General features: G+C 39.0%; 2 protein-coding genes and 1 long non-coding RNA gene across 3 annotated transcripts; 1 reads left to right on the plus strand and 2 right to left on the minus strand.

Annotated features, from left to right (window-relative positions):
- Window positions 1–425: 425 nt before the first annotated feature.
- LOC121421657 lies at window positions 426–5746 on the minus strand. The gene is made up of 4 exons (XR_005971016.1): window positions 5615–5746; window positions 3571–3700; window positions 2820–2932; window positions 426–982 (listed from the first exon to the last, which is right to left on the minus strand). It is a non-coding gene; the product is annotated as an uncharacterized LOC121421657 (long non-coding RNA).
- Window positions 5747–11553: 5807 nt separating this feature from the next.
- LOC121421868 lies at window positions 11554–12453 on the minus strand. The gene has a single exon (XM_041616668.1). It carries the CDS (start codon window positions 12451–12453, stop codon window positions 11554–11556), a length of 900 nt encoding a protein of 299 aa, XP_041472602.1.
- Window positions 12454–16492: 4039 nt separating this feature from the next.
- Window positions 16493–18428, plus strand: LOC121421407. Its single transcript, XM_041616105.1, has one exon. The coding sequence runs from the start codon at window positions 16493–16495 to the stop codon at window positions 18392–18394; it is 1902 nt and encodes a 633-aa protein (XP_041472039.1). The 3' UTR covers window positions 18395–18428.
- Window positions 18429–18896: the final 468 nt, after the last annotated feature.

Here is an 18896-nt window from a genome sequence, read left to right on the forward strand (position 1 = left end):
CGATAATAATAATGACAATAATGATAAGAATAATAATGATAATAATAATATCAATAATAATAATAATAGTAATAATGATAGTGATAATAATAATAATAAAGATAAGAACGATGATAATAATGATAACATTTGAATAAATTCCTTTTTTTTCATTTCATTAAGAAAATTCAAAGAAAATGTATTTATCTTTAGTCAATGACAAATAAAAAGTAGACATTTCAAGAATCATATTTTCATCTATAAAACTATATTTTCATAAAAATTATTCAATACACAGGAAACATCTTCAAATGTACACAATTTTTTCACACATAATTTTCTTTAACCTGAATAAATCATTGTGCATTTTTTTATCAATAATGTCCAATAAATTCTAAAAAAAAACTGTGGTGTCATTGACTTTTGTACAAGTTTTTCAACATTCATTAGTGTTGTTGGTGTTGCCGCTGCTGTTGTCATCATGGTTGCTGGAATTTATTTTCTTTTTGCTGCTGCTCTTGGTGTTGTTGGTGTGATTGTTTCATTGCTGGTGCATTCCTACTGATGTTGCTCAAGGTGTTGCCTGTGTGGTTGCTCTTGTCATCGCTGCTACTGCTGCTGTTTACAAGTATGGCTGTTGCATCCCCTGATGCATTTATTGATGTTGCCGCTTGTGTTGTTTCCTGTATGATTGCTTAATCCTTGACATTGGCTTTGTTTCTACTGTCGTTGTCGCTACTGCTGTTGATGTTTACCACTGTGGTTGTTGCATCTCTTGATGAAGTTATTTATGTTGCGCGCGATGTTCCCTGCATGATTGTTGGAGCTCCTGCTGCTGTTGATGTTGCCAATGTGATTGTTGCATTTCTGCTGTAATACATGTAGGTATTTTTGCTGTTGCTCTTGATGTTGTCGGTGCGGTTGCTGCATCTCTTATTGCAGTTGAGGTTTCGGCTGCTGATGCTGTTGTTGCTCCTGCTGCTGTTCATGTTTATTGAAGTAACTGAAATGGAATTAATTTATAGAGCATGTGATATTTTATTAATAAAGATATTAATTTCCATGATTATTGATACCAAAGTCATTTATTCCTAATTTAATTTTCGCTGTTAAAATTCTGCGAAAAATCTCACTGCTCATTGATTATGAAAATTTATGCGTAAAATCATAAGTTTGCTCTAATAGACCAGTTGGTAGTTACTTCGTGGACAATTTTGGTCAAATGACCTTTCATTTCTTTCATCATGATAGGCAGATTTCAAAGCAAGGTATTACGTAAGCTTGCCTTACATAGCAGGATGAAGAAATTGAATAGACCAGGTGACTAGAATAGCACACAAATGAACACGTAATTAAGGCATTTGTTGCATTCCTACTTTGAATGCATATCTTAGCATGTTGCACAATGTACTTTGCAAACTGTGAAATACCAGTCGTTCGTGGAAGCATTGTTGTTTTTTGTGGATGAAAATGAAAATGACAATTCAAAAGAATATATGAATAATCAAGACATCAAAGTTGGTGCTTATCTCATTAGATTTTAAAGCACCATGTCACTTTAGTACAAATGACCTTCTTCTGATCATGCATAGAATCTTTTGATCATGCGCAGAAAGGAACTACGAACTGGCTTATTAATAAAATAAAGCCCCTAAAATGCTCATTTTTGTTTCACATACTCTAGATAGGCATCTGATCAAATTTATTTTTCAAAAATGTACACATCACATTTATTTTCTTATGTATTCTATTGTTTTCTAAATTTCTTATGTATTTCTTTGTTTTATGACTTTTTGCTTTTCATTGTGTTTTCAATGGAAATTTACGGGGACTTTATTTTTACCATAGACAAGATAAAATTAAATGATTTTAAGCAGTAAAAGGAAAAAATAATGATACATTTTATGAATTTTGGCTAAAAACACTATTTGCATTGGATTTGTACACAAATTCATGTTTTTGAGCAATTTTGGGTCTGCATGCACTTACGAAATGTTGCGTAATTTCGGAAACGCGTACCTGGGGGTCACAATTTTGGTCTCAAAAGTTGCGCGAGAGTCTTGAAAGTAAAAAGTCAGCGAGCGACATATTAAAAAAACTTTGAGCAGCTGATTTATCGCGAAAAATGTCGACCCCCCCCCGTCTTCTTAGGGTTAAACAACCAAAAAAAAAATGCATAAGAAAAAAATTAAAATGTACATGTATACATAATTGATTTTAATGACTTGAGTTTTTCTCATTAATACCAAAATAAAGGGAGTCAAAATCCAAAATTATCACATTTGTTTTTTATTTCGTGATTCAGAACCAACCTGCTGATTTCTGAAGTGAGTGCACAATCTACAGGCAAGATCCTGAGCCACCCCCCCCCCCCTACCAAGATCATTTGAATAAGTGAGGTTTAATGACTGCTTTTGTAGTCATTAAATTTATCTGATTTATACAGGCCTACAAGAGATATAAAAAAAATTGTGTTCTTTTTTGGGTAATTTTGCAGTGTTCCTAGCTGACAAAGCAGAGGGTGATGGTGTGTGGGGGTTCTAATAGGAATGCAGAACAATGGAACATTCATTTACTACTTTGGCAATAGAAAGCAAGTCACAGCATCTAGCATTGATTGATATTGGATGTTTTACAACTGTCCAAGAAATATCTTCATTAATCATTTAAGCATCTAAGCACTTATTATCTTATAGACTTATAGATGTCACTGTTTTCAAATATTGACTGCTAGAAGACCAAATAAAGAAGAGAACAGTACTGGTAATTTATTTTTTTTTTAATGTGACTACTTTCTTCGCCAAAGTGAGGCAGTCATACTTAAGAGTGTTTTAACTTACAAGTGACATCACATTTCCTGCCTTCTTGTCTGGCTCTCCAAAACCTTCAACCATTTATACTTGGGTAACTTTGTATCTCGCATCCGTCTGAAAAGTTTGGGTGAAGCCTCCACCTGAAGGAAAAAAGAGTATTAAACTAATTAAAATATTTGCCACAATCTTGTATTTCTTCTCACATGTATATGTACATGTCTAAAAACAGGAAATAAAACATTTTTTGATTACCAGACCTCATATAGAAGGGGGTAAACAAAGGGTTCAAGCTTTTATTATGTTAATCAAAAATAAAAATAGTAAATGACATGCTCTGGCTGAGAAACTTAGAGAAATTATTCCTCGTAATGTAGCTTGTATGTACATACACATGAGCAAGTAGTGAAAAATGGATTGAGGGGTGTGAGTAGGGGCTACGCAAACAGAAGGGGGGGGGGGCTGGGGTCGCATGTTAACTGTAGAGTTTTTAAAGTGAGCGACCATGCAAAAAATCATGACCAAATGGTAATTTTTTTGTTTTTCAGCTCCCGCACTGTTTTCCAAAACCATGTACAAAAATAACCATCTGGATGATTTTTTGCATGGTCATGGTCTTTCATGTCTATGTAATGTCTACATTACAAACTGACTTTAAAATCTGGTACAGTGCGATTTCATTATCATTGATGTGGGTTTTAATGATTTAACATTCTGCAACCTAAACAATATCCTTCATTTTTTTGTCATCATTATAGCATTTTACTAGTCTACATGTTACCTGTGGTTGCATTTCAATCTCAGTGTTTCTTCACCCACTGCCAAATCTTCTGCCACATGTTCATCAGATTGGCCCCTGGCACATTCCTTGCTGTAGTAGACCAGTCAGAGCCAAGCTCTCTAGTTCCAGTCTGAAATTAGAACATTAATATTACATTGATATAACAAAGAAATATGTAGATTGACACAGTGATCATTGAAAAATATTGCACTTTCTATGAATATTGTTGACATTTTATAAAGGGGAATGATTCAAATATACCAATCATTTTTTTTTCTTGCTGTATTATCCTGAAATTTCTAGAATTGACCAACAATCGGTCAACAATTAATTCTTGTTAATTCACATAATTTCCACTTGATTATAAGCAAGACAGTCATTAACATATTAATCATACAAATAATTAAACATTTTTGTCATTAATATATTTTTGAATTAAAATAAAAGTTTTTTCTAACCCAATAGCACATGGATACCTTGCTGGTTTAATTTACTGGACTTTGTTCAATAGTACTTTATTATGAGATTCAAAGGCAAAAAAATACTTGGGCTTGATGAGATCCATTGCATATTCCCCTTTATTTTTGTTTTAATGAATGGACCTTTAAGTACCTTTACGTGCTATTTAAGGTTAGGTTTGACTAGATCTAGACTCTAACTTTATGTGGTACGATAAAAATGAAAAATAAAATTGAAAAATTGAAGAGCCCCGACTGGGGGATTTCGCATTGTAAGTCCCATAATGGTGGCTGCACGATAGCTAGACAGCTGGCAGCTGTCTGTTTCAAGGAGTTTTTAAACATTTTTTTTATTTCTCATACACAGACGGCTTGCTATTGTGCAGCCACCATTAGGGGACTTACAATGCAAAATCCCCCCGTCGGGGCTCTTCAATTTTGTCTTTAATGAATAACAATTTTGAAAATTAACGCGACCAAAATGCAAATTTATATTCCCTCTTGGCAATAATTCCCCAAAACGGAGAAAATTGAAGTTAAAAGGAACAAAACAGTGACTTACCTCGGCTGTCGCGCAAATTCACTTCCCCTTTTTATCCGATCTTAAGTACGTAAACATATGGCCATTGAGTCCCCTGTACAGATCGCGCTAGAACTTCGGTCTCTGTATTTGGTGAGTGAAGCCAACGGAGTTCAGCTGAACAACCAGCAAAACAGGGACCGAAGCTTTTGGTCTACTGCCACGGGTGCACCATTTAAAACTTATAATATCTAGATTTTGATTGGGTGTGAACGCACCTCTGCCACATAACTCCCCCCTGAATCCTCGCCTGCTGTCGAGTGCCTCCATTTCGTTTGACTTGTGTTCGCTAAGCCTATATGCTAAATAAGTTGAGAATGTCCAATTTATCACTCACACTATCAATATGTGATTTAGCTCCTGTCCAATTCCAATGACTGTAACACAGAATTGGGATGGCCACATTGGATTTGTGTACATCTATTGCACACGCTGGTAATCGAGGATATCCCCGACCACACCGAGCAACAAAATTAATACAAAACCAAAGGAAAAGAAAAATTATGATTTTTAATATAGAATGTCAGGCCAAATCGTGGTTTTGGGAACCACTCGTAGATTTGTGTACAAGCACTTGTGTACAAAGTGAATGGAGGTGGAAATAGGGTAGTGCGTGCGCGTGTGACTGAATAAAGCGCTGCTGTATGACTATGACTATGAAGTGAACGATGGTTCCCTATATCACGATAATGCCGAATGTCATAAAGGTAAAACAATATAAAGATTTCTCTTAGCAAAATTACAGCCCTGTGTGGATCATAAAAACGTGTATGGACAGGGTCGCGATGGGTCGTTGTGTGGACCTCAGTCAGATACTTAGTTCTGCAGACACAGAAACACGGGTATGGGACTAGACTGGATTATGTACTGTCAAGTTTGTCGATCGTATCGACAGGGTTCCTGCCAGAAGATTATCTTTTCTTGTAATTCAATTGATAATTACGCACCACAAATTATTCATCACCTTACATATAATATGAACGACATTTTGAATGGTTTTACTTACGGTAAAATCCTCATTCACCTCTCCGGTGACCTTCACTTCTGCTAATTTCTTCGTTTCATTTCGAATCGTCGCGGCGAAAACATCAAACAAACTTTACATTTTTATCAAAACTTTGGGAGTGGGCGTGGCCTAATTAGTCAGCGAACCTCGTTCAAGACGCGACGATTTGTAAAATAAAAATGTACTGAACGCGAAGGTTCGGGAAAAGCCCCCCCGGTTGTGCCATTTGGGGGCGTTGTCGACACTGACGCGCCCTAACGCTCCCAACGCACCCTTTCGGCCAAACTGGGGGGGGGGCTTTGGACGAATCTTCGCGTTCGCGTTGACGCACCCTAACGCGACAGCACCCACCCTTTCGACATAAGCCAAATGTCGTAACTTTTTTTTAATTCACATCCGATTTGGATGAAATTTTCATCGTTATGCTTGTTAGATTTTTTTTTCTAATTGATTCACATTAACGTTTTTCTGGGGTAGACGTGACCTTTAATAACACCCAGTTAATGAAAGACAACACACTTAACGAGTTGTTCAGTTTACTTTTCCTTTACATCCTATTTCTAAATCCATTTCTGATTTGATTCACCGATTTTCGACAAAGACTGTTTTTTATGAAGAGCTATTGTCAAAAGATTTTCTGTGTTATAGAAAGCGTCTGTGAAATGATTGTGAGAATGCTCTAATCAGGTGCGTTATAGGGAGAATACGGAAGAACGCCTTACTTGGATTTTCTTTATTTGTTTCAATTATTTTCTTCTTATATATAATTTCTCTCTTTGGTTTATATTTCTCGCTTATTTCCCACCTTTTTTACTCTCCCCTTTTCTACCTAATCCCTGTCTGTGTTACCTTTTCCATTTTCCCTCCTATTTACACACTTACAATGTTGGATAACATACTGTCTACTGTGCTGGGTAATGTACGTTGGTTATTATATTCTAGGCAATTATCAACAAATTGAGCCAATTCATTACCCAATTATTAGTTTTAATTTCCTAATATGGGCAGATTTTGACCAATAGTTGTGTGGACAGTATGTTGTCCAGGGTTTTTGTCCAACTATTCTAAGAGTATCTTTCCCTCCTCTATCTTTCTTTGTTTGTCTTTTTTTCTCTCCTCTATCCACTTATTACCATTACAACTATCTCACTTTCTTTCCTACCCTGGTTATCATACAAAATAAGCCTACATGTAAATCAGTCACATTTTTAACATTCTTGGATTAAAAAAAATAAAAGATTTCATATATTGAAAAAAATACACAAAGCGGAAAGATGATATCATCGGCTTGCTCAATGCATAAGACATGTAAGACGACATGTATATATATAAAAAAAAACCTGTTTCACCGAAATGCTGCAGAATCCAAAACATCATATCAACGTTGTTTTCCTTGTACGTTTTAGATGAGATTTCCAGTATGTTCTTTGTTTAATTTTCCCTTATTATTTTCTTCAAATCCTGGAGTATCACCCACTTTAAGAACTTTGAAATATATTGTAGTCATCAGTTGATCAGGGGCGGATCCAAGGGGAAGGGGCACAGCCCCTATTTTGGGGCAACCAACAGGAAAGGGTATAGAGAGAAATGCTTAAAAACAGAAAGAAAAGTAAAAAGGAGGTTACATACCCACGCCCTCGTAACGGCCGGCCAGACCCCAAGGCCTACTTGCAGTGGTACCCCATTTCCTTGGTTCACATGAAAGCAAACCACGCTACCGCACCTGATATGTTTTAGTTGATATTATACAAACACAACTTAATCATCACTAAAAAACGTTATTTTTTAATAGTTTAGGAAATTAGGATTGTCAATTTCCTAATTATGTAAATGGAAAAAAGGAAAGATTGTGTCCTACCTTATATACGCCTACGATTTAACTGATGGAAAGGATGGCAGAGCAGATAGATATCACCTCACTGACAGTTGCCGCTCAAGTATTGCACAAGTCCCAAATATATTTACAATTTACAAAAGTATATGAAATGCAAAGTATAGAGGGTAGAAATCACAGTTGCAGAAGTATATAATTCGCGAAGTAGCAAGGCCTCACTAAATGCAGAGAACAGACTTCAAGAGATGTGATTTAAGTAGAGGAAAGCAAAATAAATATGTAGAAGAGTAAATTGTAGGATCTCTGGTGGGCATGTGCTCCACAAAAGCAGGCTGACGTTGAGATGTTGTCAGAGCGAAGACAGAGAGTAGAGTGGTGATGTGGCAAAGTAGCAAGTTGGTTTTTGCCAGCATCACAAAAAGAGGGGGTATGAAAGACCACACCCAAAAGAGAGACTAAAACCAAGTTGAAAGGAGAAAGTGAGAGAGAGAGAGAAGAAAGAGCATCTGTGTAGTGATGCAGTATGAGTGCAGTGGGGAGCAAGGCCAGAACAATAAATCAGGTATATTAATGCCAGGTTGCCTTGCTCCAAGTCCATTATGTAAAAGTGAAAGGAAGATGTTTGTTTGTAAGATTTAGGCAGAAAATATGCATGCAGTAGAAATGCACTGCATTTGACACAAACTGTAGAAGAGAAATTTACATGGAAATAAGACAGAGAATATAGGCTTATAAAATTATGTTGACATATGAATGAAAATATATACAGGAAAATAGTATGATATATACATGAAAATAGTATGAAGATATAGTCAAGTCACTACAGTAGCTCCCCCCTAGATTTGTACAGAATAAAAATGTAACAAATCGACAAGGGAAAGTAAAAGTGCACTTGGCTATATAAAAAGTAAAGTATGAAAACTGGAAACACAAGCAGTGTGTTGAGAAAATGTTCAACCATCCCCGAAATATTGAACGTATTTCGCAGGGAACCTGACATGGCGACCAGAACGAGTCCTACGAATGTCAGGAGTAATATGCTTGTCTTTAGGATCTACTGTCAAGTCTGTGGAGTTGGATTGTTCATGAACTTGAACATGCGGATCTTTACGGTGAAATGAAGGAGTGGTAGCTTCCTGCTCGATGAAAGCCGGTTTCAGTCTGTCGACACTGACATTTTCGTGTTTACCATTGTAGTCAATGGTAAAATACTTGTCAGTACGTCGGATGACTCGGAAGGGCCCTCGATATGGGGGTTGCAGTGGCTTTGTAACTGCATCATCTCTTAGAAAGATGTGAGATGAGGAATGCAGTTCAGGATGTACCTGTATGGGTTTAGTTTGTTTGCGAGCAGGAGTGGGATGTAATTCCCGCATCATTCTCTTTAGTCTGTGGGCATAGTTAGATGGGTCATCGGCAGAATCAATTTGTGAAGGAGCTACAAATTGTGCAGGTAGAGTGACTGTAGTCCCAAACACAAGTTCTGCTGCAGAGCATCCAATGTCCGCCTTGATTGCTGTGCGTATACCCAGCAAGACTAAAGGGAGTGACTCAGTCCAACGGACCTTGTTATGAGCCTTGAGAGAGGCTTTAAGTTGGCGGTGAAAACGCTCCACTAAACCATTTGCGGCAGGATGGTATGCTGTTGTGCGGATGCGTTTAGTGCCAAGGAGGTTGGTGAGTGCAAGAAAAAGTGCCGACTCAAATTGCCTACCTCTGTCCGTTGTGATGGTAGTAGGTGCACCAAAAACCGCTACCCATCTGGCCACAAATGCCCGTGCTACCGTCTCCGCAGTGATGTCCGGGATAGGGATAGCTTCTGGCCACCTGGTGTAGCGATCAACGCAAGTTAGAAGGTAAGAGTTGCCTTCTGATGAAGGAAGCGGGCCAACGAGGTCAATATGCACATGGGAGAAGCGTGTATCTGGTGAAGTGAAAGTACCAAGTGGTGCTTTGGTGTGCCGATGTACTTTACACTTTTGACACTCGAGGCATGTTTTGGCCCATTTCCTGACATCAGCGTTGATGCTAGGCCAAACAAAGCGCTCTGTAATGAGCTTTTGAGTAGCTCTGATTCCTGGATGAGAAAGTCCATGAAGGGAATCAAAGATAGCTCTTCTATGTTTGGCTGGAACTACAGGCCTGGCAGTACCAGTTGAGACATCACATAGAATAGTAGTGAGGGAACCAGGAAGTGTTACCTGTTTGAGTTGGAGAGACGAGTCATGTACTTCAATTTCATCATCTTGGTCTTTTGCGATGGCCGCAAAGTCAATAATGGATGATGAATCCACTCGATCTATATACAGGCGAGAGAGAGCGTCAGCTGCAGTGTTATCCTTGCCTGAAATATGAAGAATGTTGGAAGTATATTGAGAAATAAAATCAAGTTGCCGGATTTCGCGTGGCGAGTGCCGATCCGGTTTGGATTTTAGAGCATGAGTGAGGGGCTTGTGGTCAGTGAAGATTGTGAATGTGCGACCTTCAAGAAGATGGCGGAAGTGCTTAACACCAAGATATGCTGCAAGCAACTCCCGACCAAAAGTGCTGTACTTCGTTTCGGCAGGCTGCAACCTCTTCGAGAAAAAGGCTAGCGGTTGCCAAACCCCATCAACCTGTTGTTGGATAGCTCCCCCGATGCCTACATCAGAGGCATCCACTAATAGGCACAGTGGAACATCAGTGCGAGGGTGAACAAGAACAGTAGCGTCAGCCAATAACTCTTTAACGTGATTGAAAGCGAGAAGTTCTTTCTCTCCAAGATCAATTGGCATGTTCTTTTTTGTTCTGTTTTTCAACAGATCAGTGAGAGGTTGTAGCACCTCAGCACAATGTGGAACGAATCGCCTATAGAAATTGATCAACCCCAGGAATTCTCTAAGCTTGGTGAGCGATGTAGGAGGAGGAAAATCACGAATGATCTTCACTTTGTCGCCAAGTGGGCGAATTCCTGTGTCGTCAACCATATGCCCAAGAAAAGACAGTGAAGATGCGCCAAACTGACATTTCGAAGGGTTGACAATGATGCCATACTCCTGTAGGCGATCGAAGAGCTGGCGGAGGTGTGTCTCATGTTCATCTATAGAAGAACTGGCTACCAGTATGTCATCTAGATAAACATAGACAAAAGGGAGACCACGAGTGACGGTGTCCATCAATCGCTGGAATGTCTGCGCTGCATTCCGAAGTCCAAATGGCATTCGAACGAATTCAAAGAGGCCAAATGGAGTGGTCACGGCGGTCTTGTGGATATCCCTAGGCTCGACTGGAATCTGATGATATGCCCTGACAAGATCAATTTTTGAAAAAATTGTCTTACCTGCAAGTGATGAGGAGAAATCTTGCAAGTGTGGGATAGGGTATCGATCAGGAATAGTGCGAGCATTTAGCATGCGATAATCACCACAAGGTCGCCAATCCCCGGGCGTTTTCTTGGGGACCATGTGCAATGGACTTGACCAGTTGCTATCAGATTGTCGGATAATGCCAAGTTCAAGCATGTGCTCAAACTCTGCCTGGGCAATTCTCTGACGATCTGGAGCAAGTCGACGAGGGCGCGCTGCCGCGGGCGGGCCTTGCGTCGGGATGTGGTGTGTGGTGGTATGTTTCACTTCCGAGTGCTTGTAAACCGGTCGTGTGATATCCGGATACTTACGGAGAATGGAGTGAAACCGCTCCGATGAGTCATGTTGAACATACATCGGGCTAATAGTACCAGTATATGAACCACATCCCTGGACTGTAAGAGTGGTTGTGGTGTCTATCAATCGGCGGTGTTTGATATCCACCAACAGTCCAAACTGGTCAAGAAAATCGGCACCCAAAATCGGCGTGGGTATGTCTGTCACAACAAATATCCAGCGGAAAACACGCCGTAAACCGAGATCAAGTGTGAAAGACTTTTGTCCGAAAGTCTTGATTGGCGATCGATTCACAGCCTGTAACTGAATATTTGTCGCGTCAACCCTAGCCGGTTTCCCAAACTTTGAATGAGGGAAAATGCTCACCTCAGCACCTGTGTCAACGAGAAAACGTGTACCAGTGTACTTGTCGTTGACAAAGAAAAGGCGACTGGGTTGGGTGCTGCCAAGGGGATTTGTCGCCGCTATTCCTTGGCGGGACCGTTTCCCTGGGCGTGTCCTGCTGAGAAAGAGCAAGGACTTATGCACTTTTGGGCACTACTCCCATGCTTCCAGTGATACCAGCACTGGGCACCTGCATGCTGTTCACTGCGATTCGGGCTGCGCGAAACTGACCGAGGGCGTTTATTTGAGTCTTTTGACTTGCGCTGCCGACTGCGACCTCTCCCGCGGTTATCTAGCAAGGAGCAGGTTAATGCTTGGACCTGCATCGTAAGCTGGGCAACCTGTGCAGAGAGCTGGTCGACTTTAGTTTCCTGCGCAGGGAGTGGAGGAGGTTGTGACGGCGCCAACTTAGACTGAATGTTAGATATGCTGGTTGGGCCTGCAACTTCGACAATTTTGTCCGCAAGCGCCGCCAAGTCCACCAAACTCACCCCATCGCTTGATGCGGCTAGGATGACCTGCACGTTGGTGGGCAAGCGTTGCAAAAATAATTGCCGAAATATGGAATCCTCCATTGTGCTCGTCCCCATTAATTGCTGCATCCGCCGGAGGAGTTGCGATGGCGACTTGTCTCCGAGCTCCTCTCCTGACAGCAACCGATTGAGGCGCGTCTGCTCGGAGACGGTCGTTCGCTTGACCAATGCAGCTTTTAATTTCTGATATGGGTTATCGGCCGGGATAGCTGTAATGATGTCCCTCACCTCCATAACTACCTCCTGTTGTAGTGAGGCAACTACATAATTGAATTTGGTAATTTCGGCGGTAATACCCTTCGTGTGAAATTGGGCCTCCACCTGAACAAACCAAATTTCTGTGTCGTTTGCCCAGAATGGTGGAAGCTTAATGCTCACCGGAGCAATAGAGGGTGATACTGGAGAAAGAATAGATTCAGGAGTAGAGGTAACATTAGGGGTAGTCATGTTGTAGAGTTAAGAAAAAAAAATGAGAAGTAGAAACGAAATAAAAATAGTGAAATGAGAAACAAGAATAGAGAAGTGAGAGAAATGAATAGAAGGCGATAAAAGAAAATTAAGGATTCAGGATCACGTCGGGGTCACCAGTTTAGGAAATTAGGATTGTCAATTTCCTAATTATGTAAATGGAAAAAAGGAAAGATTGTGTCCTACCTTATATACGCCTACGATTTAACTGATGGAAAGGATGGCAGAGCAGATAGATATCACCTCACTGACAGTTGCCGCTCAAGTATTGCACAAGTCCCAAATATATTTACAATTTACAAAAGTATATGAAATGCAAAGTATAGAGGGTAGAAATCACAGTTGCAGAAGTATATAATTCGCGAAGTAGCAAGGCCTCACTAAATGCAGAGAACAGACTTCAAGAGATGTGATTTAAGTAGAGGAAAGCAAAATAAATCTGTAGAAGAGTAAATTGTAGGATCTCTGGTGGGCATGTGCTCCACAAAAGCAGGCTGACGTTGAGATGTTGTCAGAGCGAAGACAGAGAGTAGAGTGGTGATGTGGCAAAGTAGCAAGTTGGTTTTTGCCAGCATCACAAAAAGAGGGGGTATGAAAGACCACACCCAAAAGAGAGACTAAAACCAAGTTGAAAGGAGAAAGTGAGAGAGAGAGAGAAGAAAGAGCATCTGTGTAGTGATGCAGTATGAGTGCAGTGGGGAGCAAGGCCAGAACAATAAATCAGGTATATTAATGCCAGGTTGCCTTGCTCCAAGTCCATTATGTAAAAGTGAAAGGAAGATGTTTGTTTGTAAGATTTAGGCAGAAAATATGCATGCAGTAGAAATGCACTGCATTTGACACAAACTGTAGAAGAGAAATTTACATGGAAATAAGACAGAGAATATAGGCTTATAAAATTATGTTGACATATGAATGAAAATATATACAGGAAAATAGTATGATATATACATGAAAATAGTATGAAGATATAGTCAAGTCACTACAATAGAATTAGTGACAATATTGGATTTATTGCATTAGAATATTTCATTGGTTGACAGCAGCTGCACAGTGCATGAATGTAAAGAAGAAGACTTGTTAAGTCACGCCTGCTCTACCATATCTACATTGTTCCTTGGGGAGGGTTCTCAGCTAGATCCTCCGACAGGACGTATCCCCCCCCCATTTAAAATCCCTGGGATCCGCCCCTGTTAATTCCATCTTGAAGACGAAAAGTCAAATCAGGATTTTCAGCCTTGTCGCCTCCAATCAAGTTAGATCAATTTTTGCTTTTTCATTTTTCTTTTCATTTCTTCTCCTATTCTCCTTTTTTATATTTCCTCCTCCATTTTTGCCTTTTGTTTTCATCTTGTCTCCTTTTATCTCTCACTTTCCTTTTTTTTGTACTACCATGCTTTTCTTACTTTGATCTTTTGTTCCTTTCTCTTCCCGTTTATTTCTTATTTCATTTTTTTCCGCCCTCTTTTCTTTATCAATGTCTACTTTGTTTTTTTTTTCCTTTTTCATATTCTAATTGTTCCTGTGTTTTTTTCCATCTCTATATTATCAATTTCTTTTTTTTTCTATCTATCTATCTATCATCTATCTATCTATCTATCTATCTATCTATCTATCTATCTTTCTTTCTTTCTTTTTTTTCTTTCTTTCTCCCTTCCTTTATCTATTCATTTCATTCATCATGTTCATTCCTTCCTTTTCTTTTATTCTTTTATTTTTCATTCATTCTTTTTTCCTTTTTTCTTTCTTTTTTTTCTTTCTTCATCTATTCATTTTATCAATTTCTTCCTTTTCTTTTATTCTTTCTACCTTCTTTTCTTTGATTCATTCTTTTCTTCTTTTTTTTCTTTCTTTTTGTATATTTTATTTCCTTTCTTTCTTCTTATGTTTCCCTTTCCGTCCTACCACTTATTCATTATTTTCTACTTTCCTTCCTACCATTTCTTTCTTTATTTTCTTCTTTCTCTATCTTATTTTTCGTTCTTTCCTTTTTTCTCTCTAAACAAGTCAATAATATACTACACACATTTCGATTATTTTCAATCAGGTAAAAAGAAAACCCGTGAATCAACCGTTACGCTGAATTGAAGTACATGAATGCACAATTGAAACATGTCAAAGGTTACTGGGAATTCCCAATCACTAAAAATAGTTTGATATTGAACTAGAATTCGTAAACAAGTGTAAATTTGCACACGATTCACTACGCACCACCATTATAAATTGATGTAGCCTAAATATCTAATACTGCTACTATCAGACCCGTATGTTGCTTTGATCAAACTGAGAAACATATCTTTTATAATGGACATAAGCTGTTTGACGTAAGTATATTGAATAATTCATGTATTTTCCGAAGATATTCTGTATATATTTTACACATTCAAATGCCATATGTATCAGAAACGTGTCGAATTTGAAATCACACACTGATTGATATGGCTCGTTTAATGATTATTTCTTTAATATTACTGGATTGCCATTTTTCTTCAATAATAAGCGATTGTTTCCAGTGAGGAATTGTAACATTACTATCTATGAACAGACAGGATCGAAACAATTAAATTATATATACAAAGATCGTTGTTTAGGGGTGATCAGACTTATTTTCCAACCCGGAAGTAATGGGGAAAGTGAAAAGGTAAATTACCTATTCGTCTAATCCCAATTCTTCCACTAACCACATGGTCTACCTTGACTTAGTCTAATGCCATTCGGTCCATCAACATCAATTTTTGTAACTGAAGAAAACATAATATGCCTTTTTAAGATGGAATTTGTTAATCTTTAATAATAGGTGAATCAAATGATTTTGTTCCTCTGTTATTCCATTCTTGACTTTACTATACCATAGGGGATGAGGAATACAGAGAAGACACAAAGTGACTGTTTTTTACTACATTTTTATCAAGTATCAGGGGCGAATCCAGCTTTCTATAAAGGGGGGGGGGGGTTGGGTGGTATGCGAGCTGAGCGAGCGATGGGGGGGGGAGGGTGTGGGAGGGGGGTTTCCCCCTCCCACAGTATGGAAAATTTTTGAAAATCTGTGTGTGAAAATGGCGTTTTCTTGCATCTAAAACACCACTATTTTTGGTATAGAGGTCGTTGCCAAATTAACCCCCTTGAAAAATGGTAAAATTAAGTTGCATTTTCCTGCAATGTAATGCCAGTTAACAACACAGATACAAAGACATTTGTTCGCCCAACCCCCCCCCTCCCCCAAAAAAGAAATGATAATAAATGAAATAAATACATAGAATAGTATCCCCCCCCTCTAGATCAGCTTCTGAGTTTTTCCGTATTGATAAGCTGTACTTCTTCTAATATAAACTAATAATGCTGCCTGTTTTTCTTTTATTTGTTTATTCTGTTATATTTTAAATTACTCGTATTAATTATATGTGATTTGTTATACAAAATTATGAAAACCCAATAAATTTTGCTTTTGTCTCATCACCAGTTCGTCTATTACCATTTCGTCTCATAACCAGTTGGTCTTAATAAATATCCATTTCATTTTTATTTATTTTGTCCAATTTTGGATTTAATTGCTCTTAGCCCAACTGGTTATTATATAAACTGGTGAGTGAAAGAAATTGCAATTAGACCATGTGGATAGTAGATTAGCTTATGTTAGACCAAATGATAGTAAAGGAGTTTGGTAATTGGATGAAATGGCATTAGACTAATTGGAAATAAACTTATAAAAATAATACTCTTTTTAAAGCAATATAATTCCTAATACTCCTCTTTTCTTTTCACTCCTTTCCTTTCACCTTCCCAATTTATTCCCATCGTACCAAGCTCCTCTTTCCATTTCCCTTTCTCCTATCCCGCCTCATCATTCCCAATTTCCCCTTGCTCCTCCCTTTCCTTTCCCTATTCAAAAACCCAACGTGATCCTTTTATGACTCAGTGATGTAACTAAGTCAAATGGCAGATTCTACGGTCCTTTACGTGTTTATTATTCTTCATCTTGTTTTGTAATAATCATTTTTCAGTCTTCTATAACCCAACCATGGCTGAAGCATTAAAGACTATCATCTCCCAGAGAACAGAGTGTCCAGTGTGTCTTTCTACCTTCACCGATCCCAAGATCCTGTCTTGTTCTCACACTTTCTGCAAGACTTGCCTGGACAACCTCTTAGAGTGTCACGGTAACTGCCAGATCCGATGCCCTGTCTGCAGAGCTGTGACCCAGGTCCCAAACCAAGATGTCCACAAACTACAGGTAAATCTTGCTTTGAAGAGTCTGATAGAGGATATGGAGGGCCATCCTCAGATTTGCACAAATTGTAAATCAAATGACAAGCCCCATGCTGTTGTCTACTGCCAAGACTGTGGCAAGTATCTCTGCACATCTTGTCTTAATAAGCACTCTCAATGGGAAGGCTTTATCGATCATGAAGTCATTGCCATGAGTGAGATCTCATCAGGAAAGGTGTCTGTACGTAGATACCGGAAATGCAGGAAACACCCAAAAGAAGACGAGGATTACTTCTGTTCCACCTGCAGGAGATTCACATGCTTCGGATGCGGTATGATGGAATATAAAGACGAGGGACACCAGGTTGTTGAGGCAGCTGCTTATGAGGACAAACACGTGAAGAACATCGAAGACCTGAAATCAAAGGTTGACAAGCAACAGTCATGCTTTCAGAAGTACATTGATTTCATTGATGAGCAGAGGAAGAGTGTTGACAATGCTAAGAAACAGTGTACAAGTGACATCAACAAAGCATATGGTGATGCGCTCCGGCAGTTGACAGAGAAGAGAGAAAGCCTGCTAAGAGAAGTCAAGGAAACGACCGAAGGAGTAGAGAAAGAACTGGAAAGCATGAAGACCACGGCTAAGAAGTACATCAATCAGTTGACAACCATGGCTGAAATGGTAACTAACAAAATAAAGATTCCATTAGATATGGATTCTTTGACTGCACACGACACTCTGTGTGAAGAGTTACGAGAGGTCTTTGATCAAAAGGGTCCTGACTACGAGCAGCCGAAGAAATCGGGCATAAAGGGGAGAAGTGTCAAGTTCAAGAGAAATGTTGGAGTGGATGAGCTAGGCCTTGGAAAGATTGTGAATGTAGTTGAAAGAAACGTCGCCTTACCCACTAATAAAACCTTTGATGAAAAGGACGGTTCTTTGTACACTAATAAGATTGTTAATGTAAAGAAAGTTGCTTTGCCAGCTAAGAGTAACATGGAGGCCATGGTTGGTACACCAGACGGTAGGATGGCAGTAGGATGTAACCCAGATGGCATGAATATCTTCTCCACTGATGGTCAGCTTCAGGAGATAGTTCTGAAGGATGTTAAATTTCGTGGGATAGGGTTCCTCTCTGATGGTCGATGTGTTGTGATTGATACTTCACGCAACATCACACTGTACACACCAGAGTACACAAAGTTGAATGTAATGTTTAAGACTCTGAGTCGAGATGAAGGTGGGATTCCTCGTCTCACTGTTGATGCTGATGATCTGATCTATGTGAGCTACATGAAAGCCAACAAGATCCAGGTATTTTCAACAGCAGGTGGGCAAGCAGTCAGGGAGATACCATGCAACGGGTATGAACCTCGGCAAATCACTAGTTACCATGGTTCTCTGATCATTTCATCATTGCGTACTATCCGATTGATAGACAAACGGGGTGCTGTACAACATGAATTAAAGAAAGCGGGTAGTTCCCTTTACGCTGCTGTATCTCAATGGAATACAATCCTGATAGCCAAGGTGAAGACTGGTGAAGGCTTGGTGAGCATTGACGAGTATACAAATAAACTAAGACACATTCGAAACCTTGTTAATGATTACAAGATTGAGAAGACTGGGTGGAGTTGGTATTATCTCCAGCAGTACCGATCAGGAGAGATCGCTTTCTGCACTCGGGATAGACTCTATATATTCCGCTGAAAATAATTGATAACATCAACATTCATGTATGATATCGCAGAAGGGGGGGGGGGGGGGGGAGGCTGATACCACCGAATTGCCAATTTCTGCTGATGTAAAAATCTCCGCAATTAGATTTCTTTCTTTGTTAAAATATGATACAGAATAATGGTATACAATTCTTCTGAGTGTGATTTTGATCCTCGCAAAAAATGTGATCAAGTATAATGATGTACAAATGTATAAATAATAGCATTTAAACAATTCAAGAACCTAGTTCACACACTATAGCTCTGTTGAGTTTACACGTAGAATCAGTTCATAAAACATTAATCAACCATGTCCTTTATCATCATAATATGATACTAATGGAAATATCTACCATGAGAACATAAAATTGGGTATAAAAGAAATCCACCTATCTTCACATTTTTGTAAATATTCTTTCCCCCATAAAATCTGTGTGGACCTATAACCCTTTTGCAACTTAACTGAAATGGACGTAACCCCTTTTGAAAAAAGA

This window comes from Lytechinus variegatus, chromosome 9, assembly GCF_018143015.1.
Source record: "Lytechinus variegatus isolate NC3 chromosome 9, Lvar_3.0, whole genome shotgun sequence".
Classification (NCBI taxonomy): Eukaryota; Metazoa; Echinodermata; class Echinoidea; order Temnopleuroida; family Toxopneustidae; genus Lytechinus; species Lytechinus variegatus.

What these genes read in the sequence shown, in the direction of transcription:
- LOC121421407 (XM_041616105.1), top strand. Translation starts at nt 16,493, where the DNA reads ATGGCTGAAGCATTAAAGACTATCATCTCCCAGAGAACAGAGTGTCCA.
- LOC121421868 (XM_041616668.1), bottom strand. Translation starts at nt 12,453, where the DNA reads ATGACTACCCCTAATGTTACCTCTACTCCTGAATCTATTCTTTCTCCA.